General features: G+C 45.0%; 1 protein-coding gene across 1 annotated transcript in view; it reads right to left on the bottom strand.

Annotated features, from left to right (window-relative positions):
- Positions 1–22,986, bottom strand: part of LVRN (laeverin) — a 933,533-nt gene that overhangs the window by 690,727 nt on the left and 219,820 nt on the right. Inside the window, exon 3 of the mRNA XM_069625536.1 lies at positions 19,023–19,165. Coding sequence (XP_069481637.1) covers positions 19,023–19,165 — 143 coding nt within the window. The remainder of the gene's footprint in view (positions 1–19,022; positions 19,166–22,986) is intronic.

Here is a 22,986-nt window from a genome sequence, read left to right as displayed (position 1 = left end):
TAAATGGCACATGCCTGAACAGAATCTGATCAAATTGAGTTTCATTTCCAAAATAATCAAACACCTGACATTACAGTAATTGATGTAGGAAAACAAACCGGTGATGGGAACTCCTCTCCATTCCTGAAAATCAACCTTCCTTCCAGTTTCAAGTGGCATTCCACACTGGTAGGAAATACCTTGAAATATTATACCAATTCACAATCTGAAAATCCAAACTCTATAGTCAAAAGTGATGAAAAACCAGCTCAAAGTTTATCTGATATTCAGAAAATTAGAGAACAGCTGTTCCTCCCTATTCAGTTAAATGAGGGGAGGAGCCTGTTCTGGCCCCGGGTGCCTGAACAATGGAAAGAGCTTCATCAGTGAAGCCATGTTCAGAAAACTACAAAAAGATCCAACCATTCCCACATTTAAAATGATTGATAAGTGGGAAATGGGCCTGGAAACTCCCAATTCCAAACATCTCCTGCCTGGCAGGTGTATGCTCAAAATGTATATAGGTTACAAAAGCATAGAGCATAATTGTTAGGTTGTGCAAGATGTCCCTGCTGCAGTCTATTTAGGCAGTGACATTCTCAATCGGTTTGCAATTAATTGGACCTTATAAATTACAAGGCCTGGTCCAGACTAGGGGGCAATCCCATGGGCTTTGATGATTCTGAAAAAGCATTTTGGTCAGTCCAATTGCTGCCGTATGCAGTTGAAGTTCAAATTGGAGAGGAGGTCACCATCCCAGGACGGACTCGACAATTCCCACTTGATTTAAAAATTAAAAGAGGACAGAAACTACAAAATCCAGACACATATGTACACCTCAATGCCCATCTTCAACAGCAGGGGTTGGGGTTAAACCCAACACCATTAGTCAATGTAGAATACAACACAATTCCAATAGTGGTGGATAACAGCGACCTCAGGAGTATCACTCTGGGTGCAGGCACCATTATTGAAATGGCGGTTGATGACCAACATTTTTCCATGGATCTAGGAAATGATCTGATAGGACCAATCCCCAATGACTGCTATGACAATGACTATGACAATGACATATTATATATTATTTCTTTATATTCAAAGGAGAACAGGTACACAACATTTAATCTGATAAATCGCTCATCTGCCTAGCAGAAGATGTTTAGTGATGACCTATAACCATTGGGCCTGAAAATGACAATGACATACTACTGGAGAGGATCTTCACCCGCCAAGGGGGGAAATTCCTGGTGTACTCTTCCTGCCCTTATGGGTAGGAAGAGGTGGCCTGTGACATCAGGGAGGATGCGTTGATATTCCAGGTCCACAATGACTGCCTCTTCTACCTGAAATCCTCTGTCCAGGTCAACACTTTAACCAGAGACCTCTCCACCCAGTTGGAGGAGGCTGCTGAGATAGTGAAACCCGAAGTCTTTCCAGGCTTCAGGCAGATGGTTGAAGAGCAGGAGCAAAAGCAAAAGTTGAAACAAGTGTTCTTAGATTTCCAAGATATCTTTGCTGTGGACTCGTACGACTGTGGCCGCACCGTGATACATACTACCTCAATTCCCACGGACCCTGGGATGGCTCCAGTATTTGTGAAGCAATATCACTTGCCTCTCGCATCTATGGAGTCCGTGACAGAAATTATCAAAAATCTAGAGTCCTTTGGGATCATTCGTCCAGTACACAGCACCTTTAATAATCTGGTGCTGGGGATTTTAAAACCAAATGACCAATGGAGATTTTGCATAGACCTTAGGGAGCTGAACAAACAGGTCCACATGCCCCGATGGTCTCTTCCCTACAATGACATGGGGCTGGCTCAGATCCAGGGGTCAAAGGTGTACACTGCCACTGACCTGACCAATGGATACTGGACCGTGCCCGTCAGTAGGGTGGACCAGTACAAGCTGGCCTTTACCTTCGGGGGGGCGCGCAGAGATACACATGGACCCGGACTCCCATTGGATCTATAAACTCTGGCAACAAATTCAACATCTTCCTACACAAGGCCATGCCCGACATAGGTGCATGGTGTAACCTGGCCTACGTGGATGATGTATTGATTAAAAGCTCAACTGTGGAGGAACACATAGCGGAAATCTGTTATGTTCTAACACAGTTGAGGGTTGCCGGAGCAAAACTGTACTTCCAGAAAGCACAATGGTGCAGTACCTGTGTTAACTTCTTGGGACATGAAATAACTCTTGAGGGTCTCTGTCCCCAGGAGAAGAAAGTGGTAGCACTACTAAAACTGAAAGACTCCACAACTCTGCATGGGCTCAGAAGCCTCCTTGGACTGACTTATTAGAGTAGGAAGTTCATTGAGGATTACGCATAGGTCACAAGACCCCTGTTCCATCTGTTGAAGGGGTGGGGTCAAGTGGGAGTCGGGTCCAGAACAAGCCGAGGCAGTAAAACAACTCAAAAGGGCAGTAAAACAACTCAAAAGAAGTCTCTCACAAGCACCTTGTCTAGCTTACCCTGTCAAAACAAGGAGTTCTTCTTGGAGAAAGGGTTCTCCAATACATGCTTGACAGTAGTATTATATCAAAAGCATGACAAGGTCAATAAAGTCATCTCCTATGCAAGCAAATTCAACGATTGTGAGAAGGCACTCCTGGCAATGGTGTGGGCATTAATAAATTACTGCCCATTCATCCAGGGGGCGCACATCATAGTGGACACTCAACACCAGCCTTTTCAATATGTCCAAAGTGACAGAATCCGGCCATGAAATGTAAGTAATTCCAAAATTACCTCCTGGATTCTGTCCATGCAAGGCTTTCCTGTGGAGGTCAGATATGGCCAAAACAAGAAGAGTCCCCTCGCACAAGGTCTGGCTGACTTGCATGATTGTGTCAGAGAAAACTGTCTCGAGGACGAAAGTCTCCATAGCCAAGACAACATGGAAGCGTACCTGAACTCCCTGCCCAAAGTCTATAAAGAAGACAAGAGCAAGGGGATGCCCACAGTTTATGTGGACAGATGCTCCTACCATGTTGACAACAACGGGGAAAAGGAACGGGTGGCCGGTGTTGGGAATACCTGAGTGAATCATGCCTCTGAACCCTCCACTGGGTACAAAAACGGTCCCCGCGTTAGTCAGGTGGCAGAGTTGATGGCAGTTCATCAGGCCATCCTCACTGCCATGCAACGCTGACTAAACGAACCAGTCATAATCACAGATTCAGATTATGTTCGGAATGGGTTCGTGGAGCACCTGATCAATTGGAGGCATGTTGTGTGCTAATAACAAACCACTTAAACATGGCAAGCTCATACAGAATATTGATGATCTGGTCACCTCTAATGGGATGACCATCTATTAGAAAAAGATTAAGGGTAATTCCAGAATAGAGGGGCCAGACAAAACTGGAAACAACCTGGCTGATCAGCTGGCCAAAACCGGAGCCATCCAAGGGGATCTCCTTGAGTCCCTGTTGGGGGAAATCCAGGTTACTGCTGTCACCAAGTCCCAGACAAATGTTCACAATGAACTCTCAACTGCCCAGTGGAGTAAGGAGACCCCAGATGCTGATTTAGTCATGGCACAAAAAGGGGATCCATTATTGGGAAATGTTATCAACACATTGAGGACCCTGAGAACTTTCCTTTAACGGAAACTGATTACATTGGGAAAGAGGACCTCAGGATGTTGATGAAGTGTCCCAAAATGTTCTGAATCCAAGATGGTTTGTTGGTAAGGAGATCCCCCTCTGGTTGTGACCAGTAGGTGGTACCTACCTTATTTTGAAGCATGATACTAAGTCACGCCCATGACACGGCTACAGCCGGCCATCGGGGGTTTCATACTACTCTAGAAATCTTGCGGGAGTTTGCATACTGGCCACACATGGGGCAGGACCTTGACTAATATTTGAAGGGGCATCTTGTGTTTGTACAATTCCAGCTAAATTCACTCACACACCGAGCCCCCCTCCAGAATAGGGGGATGACACTGCCTTGGTCAGATTTACAAGTAGATGTCATTGGGTCTGTGATTTAGTCCTCTAGGGGGAACAAGTACATGTTAACAGTAACATGCTTGTTAACCAAATGGGTGGAATTTCTTCTGGCCCCAAATCACAAGGCAGAAACAGCAGCTGCCCTAATGATCAACCAAATCTTCTCGTGTTTTGGCCTACCCCAAAGGATTGAGTCAGACCGAGGAAGTCACTTCACCAGCAAAGTGATGACAAGGATATGGGAGATACTTGGGGTAAAAAGGAAACTTCATATTGCATACCGCCGGTCCTCTAGCAGGGGAGTTGAGAAGTACAATTAAACCATTGTGAGCATTCTAAAAAAGTTTGTGGCAGATTCTGGGCCAAGTTGGCACATCCAATTACTGCTTGTCCTGATGGCCATCAGATCTACACCATCTTCTGCAACCGAAATGTCTCCATTTGAGCTAATGACTGGTGGAAAAATGGTGCTACACCAGCATATGCTCTATAGAACACAAGAGCAGACACTGATAAACACCTCCACAACACCATAAATATGTTGAGAATCTAAGAAAAGACATTCAGCATGCTTTTAATCAGCGGAATCTGGAAAAATCAACAGAAGGGATGAAAGCTCAATATTATTTAAAAACAACCAAAAAGGAATACCAAGTACGAGGCAGGTACAATTTTCAAAGGAACCAGATTAAATAGGGAACATTTCTCCCCTCCTGGCATTTCTCCCCTCCTGGCACGGTCCTTTTGAAATTGTAGACAAAATATCACCTGTCGCCTACAGAATCCACATCCCCAAATGAGAGCTGTCAGAAGAGAAATGGGTCCACATGAATTAGTTAAAGGGTTGTCATCCTAGACACACTTTGCAGCTGATAGAGGAGCCCAAGGAAAGTCAAATAGAAAAGACACCTGGAGAATAAGAAGCAGGCAAAAGAAAAAGCAGGAGGGAATAGGTAGGTCCATAGGTATATATATCTAACAGGGAGTACTTTTCTTCAGTGTTATTGAAAAAAAATATATGTAATGAGAATATGGTGTAAATGTTCAATCCTGTCTTTGCCTTGTTAAGGAATTGTTTTCAGATATTGTTCAAGTACTTTAATAAATGTAATGTATGTTTGTCCCACTGACGTCAACCTTCCGGGAAGACTGTCAATGAAAGATTCTAAAACCTGTCTTTATCTGTCTCCTATTAGAGTACTAATTCCATTCGCTCTTAGACCGATGAGGACCTCCCCGGGGACTCTGAAAGGGAAGGAAGGAAAGGGGTGTCGCTCAACCCTCTTATGAAAGGCGAAGAAAGGATTGTGGCATACCGCTTCCTGATGAAAGAAGAACTCCGCCCGATGAACCCCACTTTGCCCCAGTCTCCCTCAACAAGAAGTCTCGGGAAAGCAGGAAGAATCTCTGGGGTACTTAGCAGAACTTCCCAACATCACCAAAATGCAATTTCAGCAGTTAGAAGTAGAATGGCAGCGCTGGCACCGCTGAGCACTATTCCCTTGCATCAAAACTGCATTTTGCTGCTACAAAAATGATGGCTGCGCTATCTTTGCCAGACACATATGGGGTGAGATGAAACATAGGAATAACACCCCAAGAATTGCTGCAAGTTAATTTCTTCATGTGCACCAAAGAAAATTATTCAAAGGCAGCGCTGCTATGCTGCCAGCTTAAAACTTCCAACAAAAAAACAAGAAAATGTTCTGCGTTTAAAATGGCTTTGCACTGGTGCCATTTTTCATCCTTCTACATTACAAAGTTTGATTCTAGAAAAGACACATTCATGACCATCTATCTTCAGGCTACACATCTGCAAAGGAGGGCAATCCTCTCTGAAAGGCATTTTATGTAAAAGGAAATCTGTGAACTAGCAGAGAAACTCATTCCAGGTCGTACGACAACTGTTTTACTTTTGCAAAAATCTAACACATTCCAAACTCTTCACAAAAAGCTCTTTCTCAGTTTGCTTGATGCCAGTTTCAAAGAACCATTTACTTGAACAGATTCCTGTGTATTAGAAATTGACTAGGGCTATGGAAGGGTTCAGAATATGGATGCGAGGAAAAATTACATCTGTAAAAGTGACATCCAAGAAGAATTAACCCACGTGTGAAATGAAGCTTTTGCCAAGCATGAAAATGTCTTTTTAAAGTGAAATGTGAAAATGAGTCCCTGTGCTTGCATAGAAATATGATGGGAGATGGGGGTTTGCTTTAAATATATACATGATAATTACTTACAAAAAGACTTGATTTCTGTTTAAAGAAAGGAAGAAAATACTTAAAGAAAGGAAAAGAATACTTTGAGACCAGCAGAACAGGTTTGGCAGGCACTGGCTTCAAAGGGCCCTGCCTCCCCAGGGAACAGAATTACCTTCCCCAAGTGGACCAGACCTTTAGTACATGAAAGTGGCTAAGGTGTGTGTTAAGACGGATTTCTGAACTCTGTCCTGGTGGCGCAGAAGTTCAGAAGGCCAACCTAATTACTTGGAACAGGGTAACCTCTGGACGAGCCAGACCAATCAAGGTAGCGATCGCGGCGGTCAAGACTAAGTCTCAAGAGGGGTGAGGGTGACTGAAAGCCCGCAATGAGCACACAAAGTAAGGACACTTACAAACTACTCCAAGCAGTTGTTATATTAAAAATATATACACATTTATTCCAAGGCCTTTAAAACAATGACTGTAGCGAGAAAATCACAATATAACGATAGTAAACCAACACATACCATACCAATACAATATATATACAAATACAACAAGTCTCAAGCGTTATATGCACGAAATGGGTAGTCCACCTAAAAGGGAAGGAAGACAGGCAGTGCAAAATAATGCTTAGACCCAGTTCGCCTTCAGAGGCACCTAACTAGATGGAAGTCCGAGCCCTGCGAAGAGTGGAGCCTTGTGCTCAAAAGTACCTGCACGCGCTGGTGCCAACGGGCAAAAGGAGAAGCTCTTCGAGGGAAATCAGGCAGTTCAGTTTAGTGCACAAAAGAAGAAGAACAAGTTCCGCGATTCAAGCGCAGCCTCCACAGTGGGCAGAAGCAGAGCGCGAGTACGGAAAAGGGTGCTGTTTTGACACAGCGGGGAAAAGCTATGGGCTCCTGCAGGAGGGCGACCAGTTCCTAGCTATGCTACTCACCGGTCCCCGATGCAAGCAGACCCAGGCTTCTCCGCGTCAGTTTCAGTCGCTGGCAGGTTCAGAAGAGCAGGGAACGCCTCGTCGTCGTGTTGAGTAAAAAGATGTCCCAATCGAAGAAACCCGCACAGTTTGTTACCACAGCAGGGCAACGGAGCGGCCGTGTGTATCTGAGCCAAATGTACACTACTCACTTCAGACCTGGGAACGCCAAGTGTACGAAGCGTGTGAGAGTGACAAGGACTCGAAATACTACACAACCTGGCGGCGGTTACAGAGCAAGGCTCCCGTGTAAGATGGTCAGTCAGCTGGATGGCCAAGAGACTCTTCCGAAGGCTTACTGGCAGGAGATGGTGAAGATGCCGAGAATAGCTTTTCCCGCTATTCCAAGAGTCGAAGTACCAGTACAGGCCTTCTGGTTCGATCAAAGGTGAAAAGGGTTTCACAAGACGACAGCAGTGCAGAGGAGAAGTCCTTTAGCGGGTCACCAGTGATTCCTCGGTTCAGCCTCTTGGTTGCAGGATACTTGGCTCCTGTATTCCTTCGTTCGTGAGAACTCACGAGATCGACATGGTAGTGGTGTTTCCAGCCCCCTCTTATCCACGGTTCCCTTCGCGCCAAAACGGAGGGGACCCAATGAGAGATCCGCTCATCAACACTCACACCATTCGTGGACCAATCACGGACCACGGTGGTCCCAGGCATTCACACCACCCTAGACTCTCTGGCACCCAGGATGTGTATTGGGACCAGACATCCCAGCCCACATCCTGGAGGCACACACAAGACATGTAGAAGCCCGCGAAAGCATCCGTGTTTCGCGGGAAAGTACATGCCCAAATAAGGAAGGCCCCGGGTCGGCTCGACCTGGGGAAGGTGAAGGGAGCAAGACGGTCAGCGGACAGGACAAAGGAGCCTTGTGGTCTGGCCATTTTGGGAGCCAAGCCACCATTTTGGGTTAAGCGCGGAAAAACGCGCTTAGAACGCCAAAAGGAGCTCAAAACACAAGAAACAATTGCTGCCACCATTCCCGTCCCTGAATCACTTGCACCGATCAGATACAATCCTAAACGAATATCTAGGGCCTGTAGAAGGCTAGAGACCCAAGAGAGCTGTAACTTAGCTTACAGTGCCCTCTTGTGTCATGTTGCACGAAAGCCGCAACATGATAAAAGAAACTACGGGAAACCGCGTTCCCCAGTACTGACTGTCTTAAGGGCATGTCTGTTTCCCCGTAAGAAAGGAGCGAAAGCCCAGAGGAGTGCGGCAGAAGGCTGCACTTCTCTGGCAAAGTCGAGACCAAGGTGAAAAACAACAGCAAAAAGTTTAGGGGTTGCCACATGGAAGGAAAATTACCTACAATTACGAAATATTTCCTAACAGTGTGGGATGTGGTGACCTCGTCAGACTTTCTGGCATTTCTCCAGCCAAGAACAATGGATCAGAGGAACTGGCCTTGTCATGGGCAAGTGTGAATTCCTGGTGACACCTCTCTTCAGCTGTATCTGCCAGAATGAAAGGTTGCTATGGTAGCCCTGCTGCCCAGAGCTGACACAAAGGGGGTGGGATGACTGGGGAAATCTTAAGGACCGCCCTCCAGTGACAGATGCCATCCATTTGATTTAAAGGACTTTTTGATATGAAAGTATTTATTTCAATAATCAAAAGAAACAGTAAGGTGAAATTATGACTGTTTAAATAATATTTTTGCTCGATTAAAATAAGACATTGTAGGTTTTTCTAGCATGTTGAGGGGGCAAACACCAGGAAAATGTAATTTCTGGGAAAAGCGTATGTGGTACGGTTTTGTAATTTAAATAATTTAAATAGTTTAAAATATGCCTGGTGATAATATGTATACATGTATACAATTGTAGTATTTGAGGTGGGAAGTTTTCCAGCGAAATCGCAAAAGATTGCCAGAATGACTAAACAGCATTGTACCGTCTTGGGAGTTGGATCAGCATGTTTCTTGTAAAATACAGAGTCTGCATATCTAATTTTCCTGACGATGACATGTGTAAAAATAAGTGTTTTGCTCCATAACTTATTTTGGCAAAAGTAACCTGGTGAAACAAAAGTACATCATAAAACACCCACCATAAAAACTGAGTCACCTCCTTCAGTCCAATCTGCTTCCAGGGAGGAGGCGACATTACAGCTTGACCTATCCGATTTAGAGGTATGTCTAGCTAAATTCGCCCACATAGTAAAAAATACTCTGACGTCATCCGGCCTATAAAGGGGGAGACATTGAAAGCTCAAGACACACAGATTCCAGAAGGACAGACATTCAAGAAAATCCAGCATTCATAAATAAACATCCAGAGATCCAGGCATTCCACATTCACCCTGCAAGATTACAGATTCCAGAAGCCAGGCCAGAGCTAGCTGACCCTATCCAGGCAGAACCACTGATCCAGAATAAAAACTCTACTAAAATCCCTATAATTCAGGGGTAAAGGCTGTGGTACCCTTTTTGGGAGTTTCCTGTGACCATACCAGCTTTGCCCCGATACCTGCTTGCCCAGCTGATGCACCTCGCTGTCTCCAGTGACCAGACTAGGCCCAGCTGTCCCCTTCTAGGAGAGCCTGCGGCTGCGCAGAGACCAGATCTTGCCTCGCTGTCCAAAAACCCGGTTCGCTGTCCCAACTACCCCTTTCAAGTGCTTGTTGTAAGTGTTACCTTCCCCTGTAACCAAAAAGCTGCATCCCTTGCTTTGTTACCTTGTATTATGTCCGCTCCCATAGAAATCCTATAAATTTCCCAGTAAATCCTTACAGTTGTCAGAATCCTCTGTGTATCCTCTCCTTACGAAAATCTGAGTTAATTTCCAAGTGTTAGAACCATTCTTTCCAACTCATTTCAGTCCATAGCGCTATTTTGAATAATTGTATTAATTCCCACATAGAGCTGAACGTGGCGTGGATAGGTTGCCACTGCAAGTAACCTCCTCACATACTGTGTCTTTCTTTAACAATGTGGTCACTAAAATATAGTTTCAATAAAAGAAATCACTTTGTTAACAAAAACGAGTTGTCCCGTGAAATTGTTCCCGTTTCAAAAAAGGGAGTTTCCTTTCCCTTTAAGAATCTCATACTGTCATCCATCCGGAGTTTCCCTTTCACTTTCATGTTATACCTGTGATGTGAATATGTACCTTAGCATCAAAACCCATCCAGATTTTGTCTGGTTCACCCATTTTCCAAGCCGTTTTGCTAATTTTAATTTTAACCCATGAAACTAAGCGAATGTAATTTCTCCACGTGTGTTTTTGCTGCACTATGTTTTTCCTTCCAATATCGATTTTCTGAACTCTATGCCCATTGTTAGTACATTACCTTGTAGTTTGCTAGTGTTCTTACTTCTTTGATACAGCCACACTCTTTTTTGCCTTATTTATTCAACCGCACATGCAAAATAACTATTTAGTAATTCCGAGTGCTATTTTGCTCAATTTCAAGGGGTTTCAATCCCATTTTGCCTCCCATTCAGGGGTGGAAGGTCAGATGTTCATTCTGTTTGTTGCCTAGTATACCTGACTCCTTGCAACACCTCTCTACCCACACAACATTTGGTTAACAGGGGTTTGAGGGAGTGTTGCAGGGGGAAATACTAACTGTGGTGCTATCTGAAAATAATACCGGAAAAGTGATCTTGCTTTTATTCAATTGTGCATTGTGCATCTGATTTTAAAAGGTCAAACTAAGTGTGTTCTATCCTTTTACAGTGTCATTATCAGTATAGGCCAATTTTACAGACAGAAAATGGTCGTAATGACCAAAAGTTCTAAAAATGCTACCACCAAAGGTCCGGACACCAAAAGTTCGAACCTTTGGTGGTAGCATTGTAAAAAAAAGCCTTCCGTTTAAAAACAAAAGAAAAGAAACGGGGGCTGCGGGGGTGTCCCCACATTGCCCCGCTCACTATACTTTATATTATAGTGAGCGGGGGCTGCGGGGCCTTCCGTTAAAAAAATAAAGAAAGAAAGAAAAGAAAAGGGCCCTGTGGCACCGGTTCCCGATCACAGAAGTGAAAGGGAACTGGCGCTGCAGGAACCGAGCATGAAGATGAAGGTAAGTTTATGTTGGGAGTGTGGGTGGGGGTGTGCTGAGGGTGTGGTTGGGGGGTTGATATGGTGTGTTGTGTGTGTGGGTGTGAGTATGTATGTGTGTTCGCATGAGAAAGGTGCAAACTTTTGGCAGTTTGCACCTTTCTCATGCAAACGTTTTGGCCGCGGTAGTTTCAGCCGTGGCCAAATCACTTCTTCCAATTATCACCACACTGGTGATTGCTGCCCTATATTGAATGTGTTTGATTTTTATTGCAAATTAAAATAAATAAATATTTCATTATCTCACACCGGCCTGGTTCATAGTCCATTGTGACACAGGGTGTAAGTTAAGGGGTGTGTGAGATGGATTGGCTGCCTTCTCAAATCTGAATCCAAATTCATAAATTTAAAAGTGTTTTAATTGTGCGCTGTATCCTTGGCCAGTATCAAGAGTCCTGGTCTGGAGTGTGACGCCTCTTTAAAATCCTTAACAACGTGGCGATGGGGGGCCTACCAGTACATGTCTGGGGAAGGAGCCCCCTCGGAAAAAAAAGAAATAGTTTATTTTAGAAGAAAAAGAAACAATTTATTTTTGAAGTAATAGGCCTCCCCTTAACCCCATGACATGGAGGCCTCAAGATCCTCTGCAGATGATGGAAACAAGTGTTCCTGGCTGCTGCAGGGAGCTGAAGGTCTTGTTCCCTGGACCAAATAATTAAAGGTTAGAAAAGGTATTGTCATTAAATGTGTGTTTATGCATGGAAGTGTGTGTGCAACTATGTATATAATGTAATGTGCATGAAAGAATGAGTACATGATCTATGGGTGGCTGCCTAGGTGTGCCTGTGTGAGCGTATGGTGAAATGGTGCACACGTAATTGTATGGTTGGCTGTGTGTATGTTTGTGTGGGCCTGTATAGTGAAAGGGTGCACACTTAAATGTATGGGTGGCTGCCTGCATGGTGAAAGGATGCACACTTAAATTTATGGGTGGCTGCCTGTATGGTGAAAGGGTGCACACTTAAATTTATGGGTGGCTGCCTTGGTGTGCCTGTATGGTGAAATGGTGCACACTTAAATGTATGGGTGGCTGCTTTGGTGTGCCTGTATGATGAAGGGTACACACTTAAATGTATGGTTGGCTGGGCGTGCAATGTTGTGTGTGCTTGTGTTCAGGGGCACAACACAACCTACAACCTATATTTCGGGATGCTAACCCCTCTAATGTTGGAAGAGGTGCTAACTTCACAGGCGGTGGGGGAGGGGCATATTTGTTTGTGTGGGGCATCTAACTTTGCTACACATTCTAATGCGTCTATTCTAGTGCAGGTTCAATGTTAGAAGCATTTAACTCCCCCCTTTATGTCTGAACACACCCACTTATGGACTGCTGTGTGAATGAGCGGCCTCCTGTCCCCTCTCTCCTCTTCAAATCACTCACCTGGTATGCAAGTACTAAACCCACATCACGATTTTAATTGCCGAAAAAATGTAATGCTTTAAATTAGTAATTGCCGGCCCTTTGTTAACAGCGAACGCCAAGTGCTTTTTAACATCAGTTTAAAAGGAAGGATTGCTCAGGGGCAACACATTTGTCTTTGAAGAAAGACAATGCAGGGCAACACAGGTTTGAATCCAGATCCCACGCTTAGAAACCATTCGTTGGTATTAAACATGTTATAAATGAAAAATTAGAATGCAATATATGATCTGTGTCCTGTTCTATCTGGCAACGGCTCTGTAGGTTAGCCTGGTTGAGTCAACATAGCCTAAAACTTCGGGGGAGGAGGGCTGAAGCTCAGTCAGCTCAATGGTGTTGTGCCACTGCTTGTGTATAATGCCTTGATTACTTATTGGTAATCTTCATTAATCCTAGACCTATTTGGTCTCGTCCCAGTACTTGTGTATGACACACTTTGCCTCATACACAAGTACTGGGATGAGGTAGAGGGACATGGAGGTAATATTTGGCTTAGTTACCTGTAATCTTCATTACTGCTAGTCCCACCCTTCCACGTCCCAGAACGTACCTATAAGGTAAGGTGTCTCATACGTAAGCACAAGGAAGAGGGACGTGGAGATAATTCTGGGTCAAGGAGCTAATTTTGGGGTTTGGGGCTCGGGGTGGGAGGAAGAAGGGACGAGTGGGAAGGCTAAGCAGGCATGATATGTGGTATTAGTGGCTAGAGAGGCATTTTGGTGGAGCTGGTCTAGTCATTTCTTAGTTTGGCTGGACTTTTTTTAACTGGACATCTCTGATAAAGCAGTCGTGATAAGTGTAATTACCTGGCTAGACTGGCATTTGAGTGCTGCCAGTCTAGCCATTTCTTACTGTGGCATCATATATTTTTTCTGGGAATCTCTGATAAAATGATGATAAGTGCTATTGATTCAACTGGCATTTTGGGGCAACCAGTCTAGGTATGTCTAAATGGGGCCTGGCATGCTTTACTGTAATATGCTATTACGTATGTCGACTGGTCTGCATTGTGCTGCCAGTTGCACATGTTTTCATTGTGGCTTGGCATTTTTAATAGCAAAGCATTACATTAATTAAAGTATTAATGTTCCTGTGCACAGTTGGTGACTTGCATGTGTTGGATTTTTGGATTGGTGTTATCATACAAAACAATTGCAAACCTCTGGCTTTTTAGTTTTTTAGCCAATTTTTCTCAGAAACTGTGCTGTATTAAACACATTTATATCTTTCTCCTAGTGCAGTGTGCGGCATACCCCTGCAGCAGCACCTTTGTGCGTATAGTGCAAGAATGGTATCTAGGCTGGCACAGAGTGTGGCGCGACCCGTGATTTGATTCCGAGCTGGGATTGAGGGGGGAACCACAGCATGGCTGGCAGCCCCCCGCCCCAAAACCTTGTGATACGCCACTGTTCACCACACCTATTTTTCAGTGCAAAATATTCAGCAAATAAATCACTGAGAAATGTTAAATATCATTTTTTTTAAATGCTTTGTTTGGGAAAGGGGATGTGCACTTAAGAGAAGGGTAGGGTGTGGAGGTTGATGGGGCATGCGGGTCGCGTCCCTAGGCATTTTGTGGTAAACAATCAGTGAACAACTGCAGCAAAGAAATCTGAGGTAAAATAAAAAGGCCGGTAAAAACGCATGGAGCCCTTACATTGTAATGATTTAAATCTGAAATGCACAGTTCTTGACAAGATAAGTCATGAAGGCAAATGTTCTGAAGAACACACTGGATGGAAACATCTTTGCAGGACAACCTTGGGTAACTCCCAATTTTGAAAGCAGCAGTTTTCAGCCTCATGGGAACAGTGCATATAATCCATATGTGGATGTTCTTTTGCTTGCTTGGAAAAATAGCACTGGGCCCGATTACAAGTTTGGCAGCATCAACAAAACCTTCGGAAATACTGCATGTATCATCGCTCTGCCAAACTCCATGTTTCAAAACAAAAACTCTTCAATTCCACCTCCTTTTGTGTGGAAGCAATCACCGTTTGACGGGCCTGGGGATGGGGGGGAGGCTTGGGGGGAGGGGGGCTAGCGACGGGGCATGGGAGAACCCCCATTACAGAAAAAGAAAACTGGTTGAAATCATATCGCCCCAAAAGCACACACGTTTAAACAAGGTGTGTGTCAATAAATGTAGGACCCTCTCACGCACAGTTTGCATCTGACTGGGGAATTGTTAGTCTGGGGCCCATTTTGAGTGCGTCCCTAAATTGCACAGAGGATAACGTGTATGTCTGTATTTACATATAAGCAGTTCTGTCCGTGCACTTTTGGTTGTTTTTGTGCATGGGGTACAGCTCAGTGCACAAATTGGGAAAGCCTTGGTGTGTCCGTGGGGTTTTAGGCTCAAACACAAAACAAGTGAAATGCCACCAGCAATACCTGTGCATTACAGAGGGCCTTTTCATGAGTAACAGGTGGGTCTCCAGTCGGATTCCAGCCTTCCCTTCCGCATTGAAGTCCAGGTGGTTGGAGATGCACGCACAATTGCTGCACGGAGCAGATGGTGGAGGTGAATGCACCAAAATGGATCCAAATGTCATGGTTCAACCATCATCAAAATGATCCAATGATCCAATCTGGGCCTCATTGCCACCAAGCCTGCACATTTCATGATGAGGACTGCCTAGGTGCACACACATGTGCAAGCAGCACCCTGCGTCCAATTTGAATTGTCTTTGTGCATGGATTGTACTCCAGCACGTAAATCCATACATGCGCTAGTTTTGCCCGAACACCCACATAATCATAAAAGCCGCCTGCAGTGCCCGTGCTTTGGAGACGTCATTTTCATAAGTCCCAGTGGATTCTGCTTGGTGGAATTCCATGTGTTGGCAGGGATGCACGTGCATTTTCTGCACAGAGAGGATGGGAGGAGGTGGGTGTGGACTTCATGAACCATTCTCCGCCCAGCTCCATACAGAAACAACAACACACAATGTGTGCAATTTGCTGGCAGGTACAGATTCTCCGCCAGTAAATTGCAAACCACGTGCCCCCTCCGCCGCCATCAACACGACCCCCTGCCTTTTGATCCAGGATTGGGATGCATGGATTGGTGAAATGTGGGGGATGCTGGGGTCTCTCTGCTCTTCTATCCCAATGGAGCTGGTTTTGCTGCCATGATCCTGAAACACCTATTTGCCAAACCTACTTACCTCAGTCTGAGTTATTGAATCCTACATATTCCATTAAACCAGCCACTCAAATGGAAAATACATAATTTCAAATTCAGAACAATGAAACTCCCAAAAGTTCACAAAAAGGCACAATCTTACCTTTTTTATAAGGACTGCGAAAGCTGACACAGGCTATTGTGCTTCAAACCACCAAGGCTAAGAATGCAGAGGAATGCTCACAGTGAGCAAATCCATCCAATCCCCTCACCACTGAAAATGTGGATCCGATCCAAGGACAATGGCAAACCAATGGCAAATCAGAGAGGCTTAGGAGGCGAGCAGAAACCTAGCCATAGTGACAGCAGGCATGCTCACCCTCGCCTTGCCACCCATCATGTGCCACGTTCCACCTATCCATGCCACCCTGCAGCAGTTGGAAGCGGAGGAGGTGCTATCATGGACTGCCAAGGAAACCCCACATGCAAACATCTTGCCACTCCAGAACATGTAAATACATACCGGCTGGCTTTGGATGTATACTATCATAATTCTGAGGTGACCATTTCCTAGGGGGCACAGCACACCTCTCCCAGTTTCAGGGCCTAAGTACGTATCTAGCAGATAACGACATCCTCCAGCATCGCTTGTATCACACTCACAACACTAGAGAAACCCTTTGCCTTGTGCTCGCCAACAGTCCTAACCCACCTCCTCAAAGAAAAACCTGCCCAAACATCCCTATGTTTATTTTTGGACTGGACAAACGAAACTCACACATAGTTGTCAGACACAATCTTAAGCATAGATACAGACACTTCAGAAAGACCAGTGCAAGACAGTTTGTCTAAGCACAAAAGTGAAACATGTGTCGACACTCTGTCGCCTCTCTATCACGACTCTGTCGCCTTTCTATCACGAATATCACGAGACCGTCGCAAAGTAATGGATAATCTGGCAGCCCTAATATCAAGAAGGAAAATGCATGCAAAACATTTGGTTTGTGGCCGGTAGGCAAAACCCGCACTCTCTGTAGACATGGGCTGGGGTAGCACCATTCTGGAATAGGATGAAGGCTGCCAGCCTTGGCATGACTGAAGCAAGTAAGTGCTGGATGGGCCCAGTTAAGGAGGAGCGGTGGTCACCACATATAGCTTAAGGCACACGCATCTCTGTATGTGGGGGTAGAGGAGTAGCTGGGTGTGAGGTGAGGGGCGGCGTTCTGCCATATAGGAGAGGCATGAGGGGATCCCCCGTAACAGAAAAACAGCCTCTTGAATTCAGCTCGACCAAAAGTGCACCACCAAAGTTCAAACCTTCAAAACAAAGCCTTCCAAAGCATGCGGAACCCCTCAAAATACAAAATGATTAATCCAGGGGGACACACAACCACATTCCTAATTTTCCCGGCTCGACTTTCTGCAATAGGACCCTTGCTCGCAGGAAAAGGTCAACGATTCACACATTTCTTCCACTGTAAAATTAAAAATATCAGAAGTAAAGTGATGACAGCCACCTTCCCACAAGTAGAGACCCCCTCAAAATGTAAGACAATCAACTTTTCTACTCAAAATCGCCACTGAGATGACTAAGGAGCTGAGCAATTTCCACCCCGATCACAACCATACCCGTAACTGACAACACCTTCGGAACAGGTGTCTACGCTTAACTAGTGGGCCTCGTTAGTAGGACGACCTGCTATGGCAGCGCCAGCCAGGATTCACACCTATCCGCAAATATACACGCAGACGTTCATTAATGACACAGGCTTGACTCCGGCCCAACTTGATGCTTTGGCAATGTTTGGCACAGACGACCAAGTGTGCAGCCTGAGGCTCTCCAGATGTGTCGGACCATGGCTGCCACGATCTCCCAACACAGATCATGCTGACTAGGGCTGATGTGAGTTGTAGTCCAAAACATCTGAAAATCAAAGGTTTGAAACCTCTGCCGTATACCATGAAATAACACTCTGTGTCATGAACGCAAACATAGTGCGCAGTGTTAGTGACTGTGTGTTGTCATTCCTGCAGCACCCTTCCACACTCATCCAAAGTGAAGACGATGCCAGTCAGAGTTACATCAGTCCAGTCATCCCATGGATTGTTGGAGAGGCACATTCAGCAGAGCCCTTGCTAAGAAGCATGGCCACGATGCCATCAGCTATCGTACGTTTGTTTGTTTGTTTATTCACTTATATTGCACGCCGGACCCGAGGGTAAGAGGGCGCAGGAGCGGACAAGGATATTCTCAGCTTAGTTACAATGCTGTACAGTATTTACAGTGAGTACATGGGTAAAAACAGTTACAATAGAGGCAGTGATATACAGTTTAAGAATATACATATTTACAGGGTTTACAGTGGCATGGTAAGGTTGGGCAGTCAGTTAGCAGTCATTGAGTTTTAACCACTGGATGTAGTTATGTCTGAATTGGTATAGGATTGAGGAATCCTTAAGGAGGGCGGTAGGGAGTTCCAATGTTGGGCTGCTTTCACCTGAAAGCTGTTGCCACCCATTTTAGTTTGTTTGAATCTGGGAACTGTGAGCAGATTTGCATTTGAGGATCTAGTGTGTCTGTTAGGTGTGTATCTATGAATTTTGTCGATTAGGTAGTGGGGGCAGCATTGTTGAGGCATTTATGGGTTAAGGAGGCTTCTTTTAGCAGGATTATGTCTGTGGTGGTGAGCCAGTTATGAGTTCTCCTGATATTGGAAATATGTTCTCTCTTAGAGATACTAAGTGCTGCTCTGAGAGCATTGTTTTGCAACGTCTGGATTTTGTTGGTGACCTGTTTATTGGCTCCTACGTATAGGGCGTTACAGTAGTCCAATTTTGATAGTACAAGGGCTCTGGCTAGAGTGATGCAGCTCTGTGAGGATAGGAATGGTTTAGCTGCTCTTATTAACTTACAGATGTATGCCGTGGAAGATGCCATGGAGCTGGCCTGTTGTGGAAGGAGAGGGAGGAGTCAATATATATTTCCTAAAGTTTTCACTTCTTTGGCTACCGTAATTACGTTCCCGTCAATGATGAAGCTAGTGTATTTGTGGTCCAGTTTGGGAGTAGAGCCGAGGATGATGAGTTCAGTCTTGTCATCATTCAGGCATAGACTATGAGAGGCCATCCATGCCTGGATGATGAGGTACACCCTGTTCACCAAGGCCAAATCATGGTTGTAATCTCCCGTCAACGGGATGAGGATCTGGGTATCATCGGCATGGTTAGTATAGGTGATACCCAGGTGATAGGTTCCATGCAGTTCACCTTACCTCGTGGCCTCTTTCATCTGTTCTGCTGATGTTATCGAAGTCGCAAACTACAAAAGCAGTGATGTATGTTGACATTGTCACTGTGGTATTAAATGTCGTAACTGACCACTTGGTTCCATTGTCATCTTCCCTTTCGGACACAGCTGAAAGAAATGTATTAGCATTATAAATGGCACATTCAAAGTAAGGCAGCAACTTGAAAATGCAACATTTAGTTGATCATACATATATCACACGCTCACACATGTGTTGAAAAAAGCATGACCTTATCTGCCAGCTACCATTGGCATGGTTCTTGACACTAGCTGTATCAAATTAAGCATCCCAAAGGAAGCAGCCATTGCATTTCTGAAGGCATGCTTAATAAACAACCTCCATTTTAAACAGGGAGCAGACATTGTCAAAGAGGTGCATATTCCAATATCTGGATGACAATGTTGAGAAATCAGTCGATAATTCTTTCCAAGCATGCAGGCATCTTCCTCATTGATAGTTCGCTACCGATGTTGTGCACAGAATGTTTTATCACTGTGTTAGTCCAGGAAAAAGAGTCCATAGGTCTGTGCTAATCCAACCTCTATAATATTGTATCTAGTGCCCAGCAGAGCACTAGAGAGGTGTATGTAAGTCTAGTAGGCGACGATGCAGTCTACAATTTCCTAAGCAAAGGTCATGAGCATCACTATGTTAAAGAGGCACACTTGAAAATGACACATTTTAGGGTTAAAACCTGCGCGTTGTACACCCACCCAGCTGGTATTTTAAAAGCCTGAATCCAGAGTTGGTCACTTTTTCATGATTGAGCTCACTGGGTGGGACATGAGGTGCAGCTTAAGAGAAAGTAATGCTCTAGATGAGTACTGAAGATCCGGAACAGACCCCATAGCATCGTGGAAGGTACTGTTCCATTCCTTTCGGACGTAATTCCCTTCCGCACCCCAAATCCATCTCACCTTTTTATCGTCTCTCATTCACTCGGAGAGAGACAGCAGGACTGTAGGTGCTGTGAAATAGAAATGCCTGCCTTTGCTCTATTGACAATACAGTAACACATTTAAATATTCTTAAATATTATATTTTTTTCTGCAATACCGGTTAAAGCCTTGCCAGTGGCAGGGCTGGCCTAAGGGCAGGGTCGACCGGGCAGCCACCCGGGGTGCCATCAGTCACCCCAGCTCAGCGGAAGTCTCCCAAGGTCCCCCCAGACTGGCGTGGTGGGAAAAGGTGCAGCAGGCACCCTATTGAAATTAAATGCTGCCTGCTTTTGTACTGGCACTGAGATTTCAAGCGCGGGAGCAGGGTGAATTTAATAACAATAAGGCACTGATACTTTTGCATCGGCGCCCTATTGAAGTGATTACCTCCCAGCTCCGGCGCGTGAGTGGGGCGGTTTTCATCAGAATAGGGGCGCTGATGCAATAATACTGGCCCCCTATTCCAGTGATTAACTCCCTGCTGTGGGGCGGTAGCACAGCGTTAACAAAAAATTGGCGCCCCTGCCCAATTGCGTTGGGGGTGTCATATTTTTTTTTTCACTGCTGCCGCTGCTAAGGCTGGTCCTGGCCATTGCCATTGCAGCCAGGCATTCCGAAATCTGTGGCAATACAACCATCCATAACACCATGTCCAATGCCTTGGAATCACATTACAGATTTGTATTACTGGTGCAAATAATTCACCAAGAACATAAAATGTGCACAATTCTGACGCCCCAGAGACGTTTACTTCAGATCAAAGTATCACACTGACCTGAAGAGCTAGGAGACACTGTTGGACATAATGCGTTTAAAAAAAATAACAAGCATTGGCAAAGGCAGTCGTTTTCATTTTGAGCCAGGGAATTTTCCCAGCAGAAAGTTGCCTCTAAACTCCTTCACCTACATTTAGGTGCACAAACGAGGTGGTACAATGGCATCAGAGCAGCAACTAAAACATATTCATCCCAAGATGGGTTGAGGTCTTTATGGTTTTCAACACCTGACATTTACATCAAAGCACCGGCACTATCATATATCCGGACCCCCAGCCCCCATATGCCACCGATTGCTGAAAATGTCTTTGGTATTTACACTGATTGTTCCGATACATGCATCATTTGGAAGGTATTATCGTTATTATCCGGTATTATCGGAAGCTATCTCAGCAAACTAAGCCTTCATTTTAGATGACACTGTACAACTTGCAGTCACAGGCCCGAATCCCAGCTTGGCCCGATTCGGCCCTGAATCCTTCAGAGTCTGATGAATTGTGTAATAATGACATCTATTATTACTGCAATTACAAATGGAAGGACACTGGCATAACATGTGATATTAGTATTAAAGCTTGAGATAGTCACAACGTTTTCTCGGTACTCCCATTATTTGCTCAGATACTCATGCCATTTGCCAGGCATTGCCATTAAATGTCCAGGTAGTGCCATTATTTATCAGATATTTATATAATTTGTCAAGGTACTACCATCATATCAGATGTCATCAAATACCCAGGTACCCACAAAACATGGCAATATATTGCAATGAAAGGTCCAGGTACACATATGAACAGCAAATGCCCAGGTACTCATTCTACATTCCAGTTATTGGCATTGCATGCCCGTTCCTATTATCAAATGCCCATCTACCAATATGATTGGAGAAGTATTGTCATGAAATGCCCTAATAAATCCAGCGATGTATTGATTGTATTTTCCTCTCTGGATGTTGGTAACATTTCCTTGCTGTTTGGAGTGACCCAAGAGGCAGACAGAAGAGTGTTGAGGGTACAGAACAAGGCATCTCAGTGGGGATTCTTCGGCAGGGTGTGGGCATAGGGATCATGGAAGGAGGGGCACGTGTAATGGAATCAACAGAAAACTTACCAAGAGAGCAATGAAAGATGAGACCTTAGAGCCGGCAGCCTCCAGAAATTCTGAATGGAGCATTAGATTGAGTCAAATTATCTCACGGTCTTGCAGACCAGTACCTCTTGATGAGGTTGAGGATAAGACCGACTGCAGTTGTGCGCCACCTTGTGAGTGAGGCAGAGGGTATTGAAATCGACCTGAGATAAAACAGGGTACCAATGTAGTTGGCCTCGGCGTGATCATGGGGCTCTAATTTATAGATGAGTGTGGTCACCTTTTTCAATGTTATGTTATGTTATGCATACTTGTTAAGCGCAGGTTCACCAAAGGTATCTTGGCGCTGGAGGGAAGAGAGGAACAGTGAGAACTGCGGCAGTACTAACACAAATGAGTTTTAAGAGCCTTTCTGAAGGCAAAGTGACTTTTCAAATGTTTTAGATGAAGCAGCAGACCATTCCAAAGAAGAGGTGCTGCAACAGAAAAGGCCCGCCCACCACAACGTGAATGGCAAAAAGCAGGAACAACAAGCAAGCCAGTTGAAGCCGACCGCAGAGACCGTGATGGAACATAACGTACAAACTTAGAACACAGATGTTCCAGCCCCTGAGACTGGAGGGCACGATGAACAAGAGACAAGGTTTTGAAAACAATGCGCTGGCCAACTGGCAGCCAGTGAAGGGTCTGCAGCACTGGGGAGATGTGGGCACCATAAGGGGAGCTGGTGGCAACCTGAGCAGCCATATTCTGTAGCCGTTGCAGCCGTTGAATCAATCCCTTAGGTTGGGATAGATAAAGGGAGTTACAGTAGTCTAAACGACTAAGCACAAGAGCGGCCACCACAGGTGGATGAAGATGAATAGGAACAAACGGGAGAACCTTCCTAAGAATACACAGGTGAAAGTGGCCTGCCTTACATACAGCAGCCAACTGGGGCTCCACGGAGAGAGTAGCCGGGATTATTACCCCCAGGTTCCTAACCTTATCAGCAGGAATCAGAAGGGGAGCCAGAGAGGAAGGCCAAGAAGAAGACACCCTAAAGTGAAGGATCAGGGGGATCCCACCACCAACACCTCAGTCTTATCCCCATTCAGCTTCAGCCAATTGTGGTTCATCCAGTCA

This window comes from Ambystoma mexicanum, chromosome 6p (genome assembly GCF_040938575.1).
Source record: "Ambystoma mexicanum isolate Mex_15411 chromosome 6p, UKY_AmexF1_1, whole genome shotgun sequence".
NCBI lineage: Eukaryota > Metazoa > Chordata > Amphibia > Caudata > Ambystomatidae > Ambystoma > Ambystoma mexicanum.
Note: the sequence above shows the minus strand (reverse complement) of the source record. Positions and strands in the feature narration are given on the sequence as shown.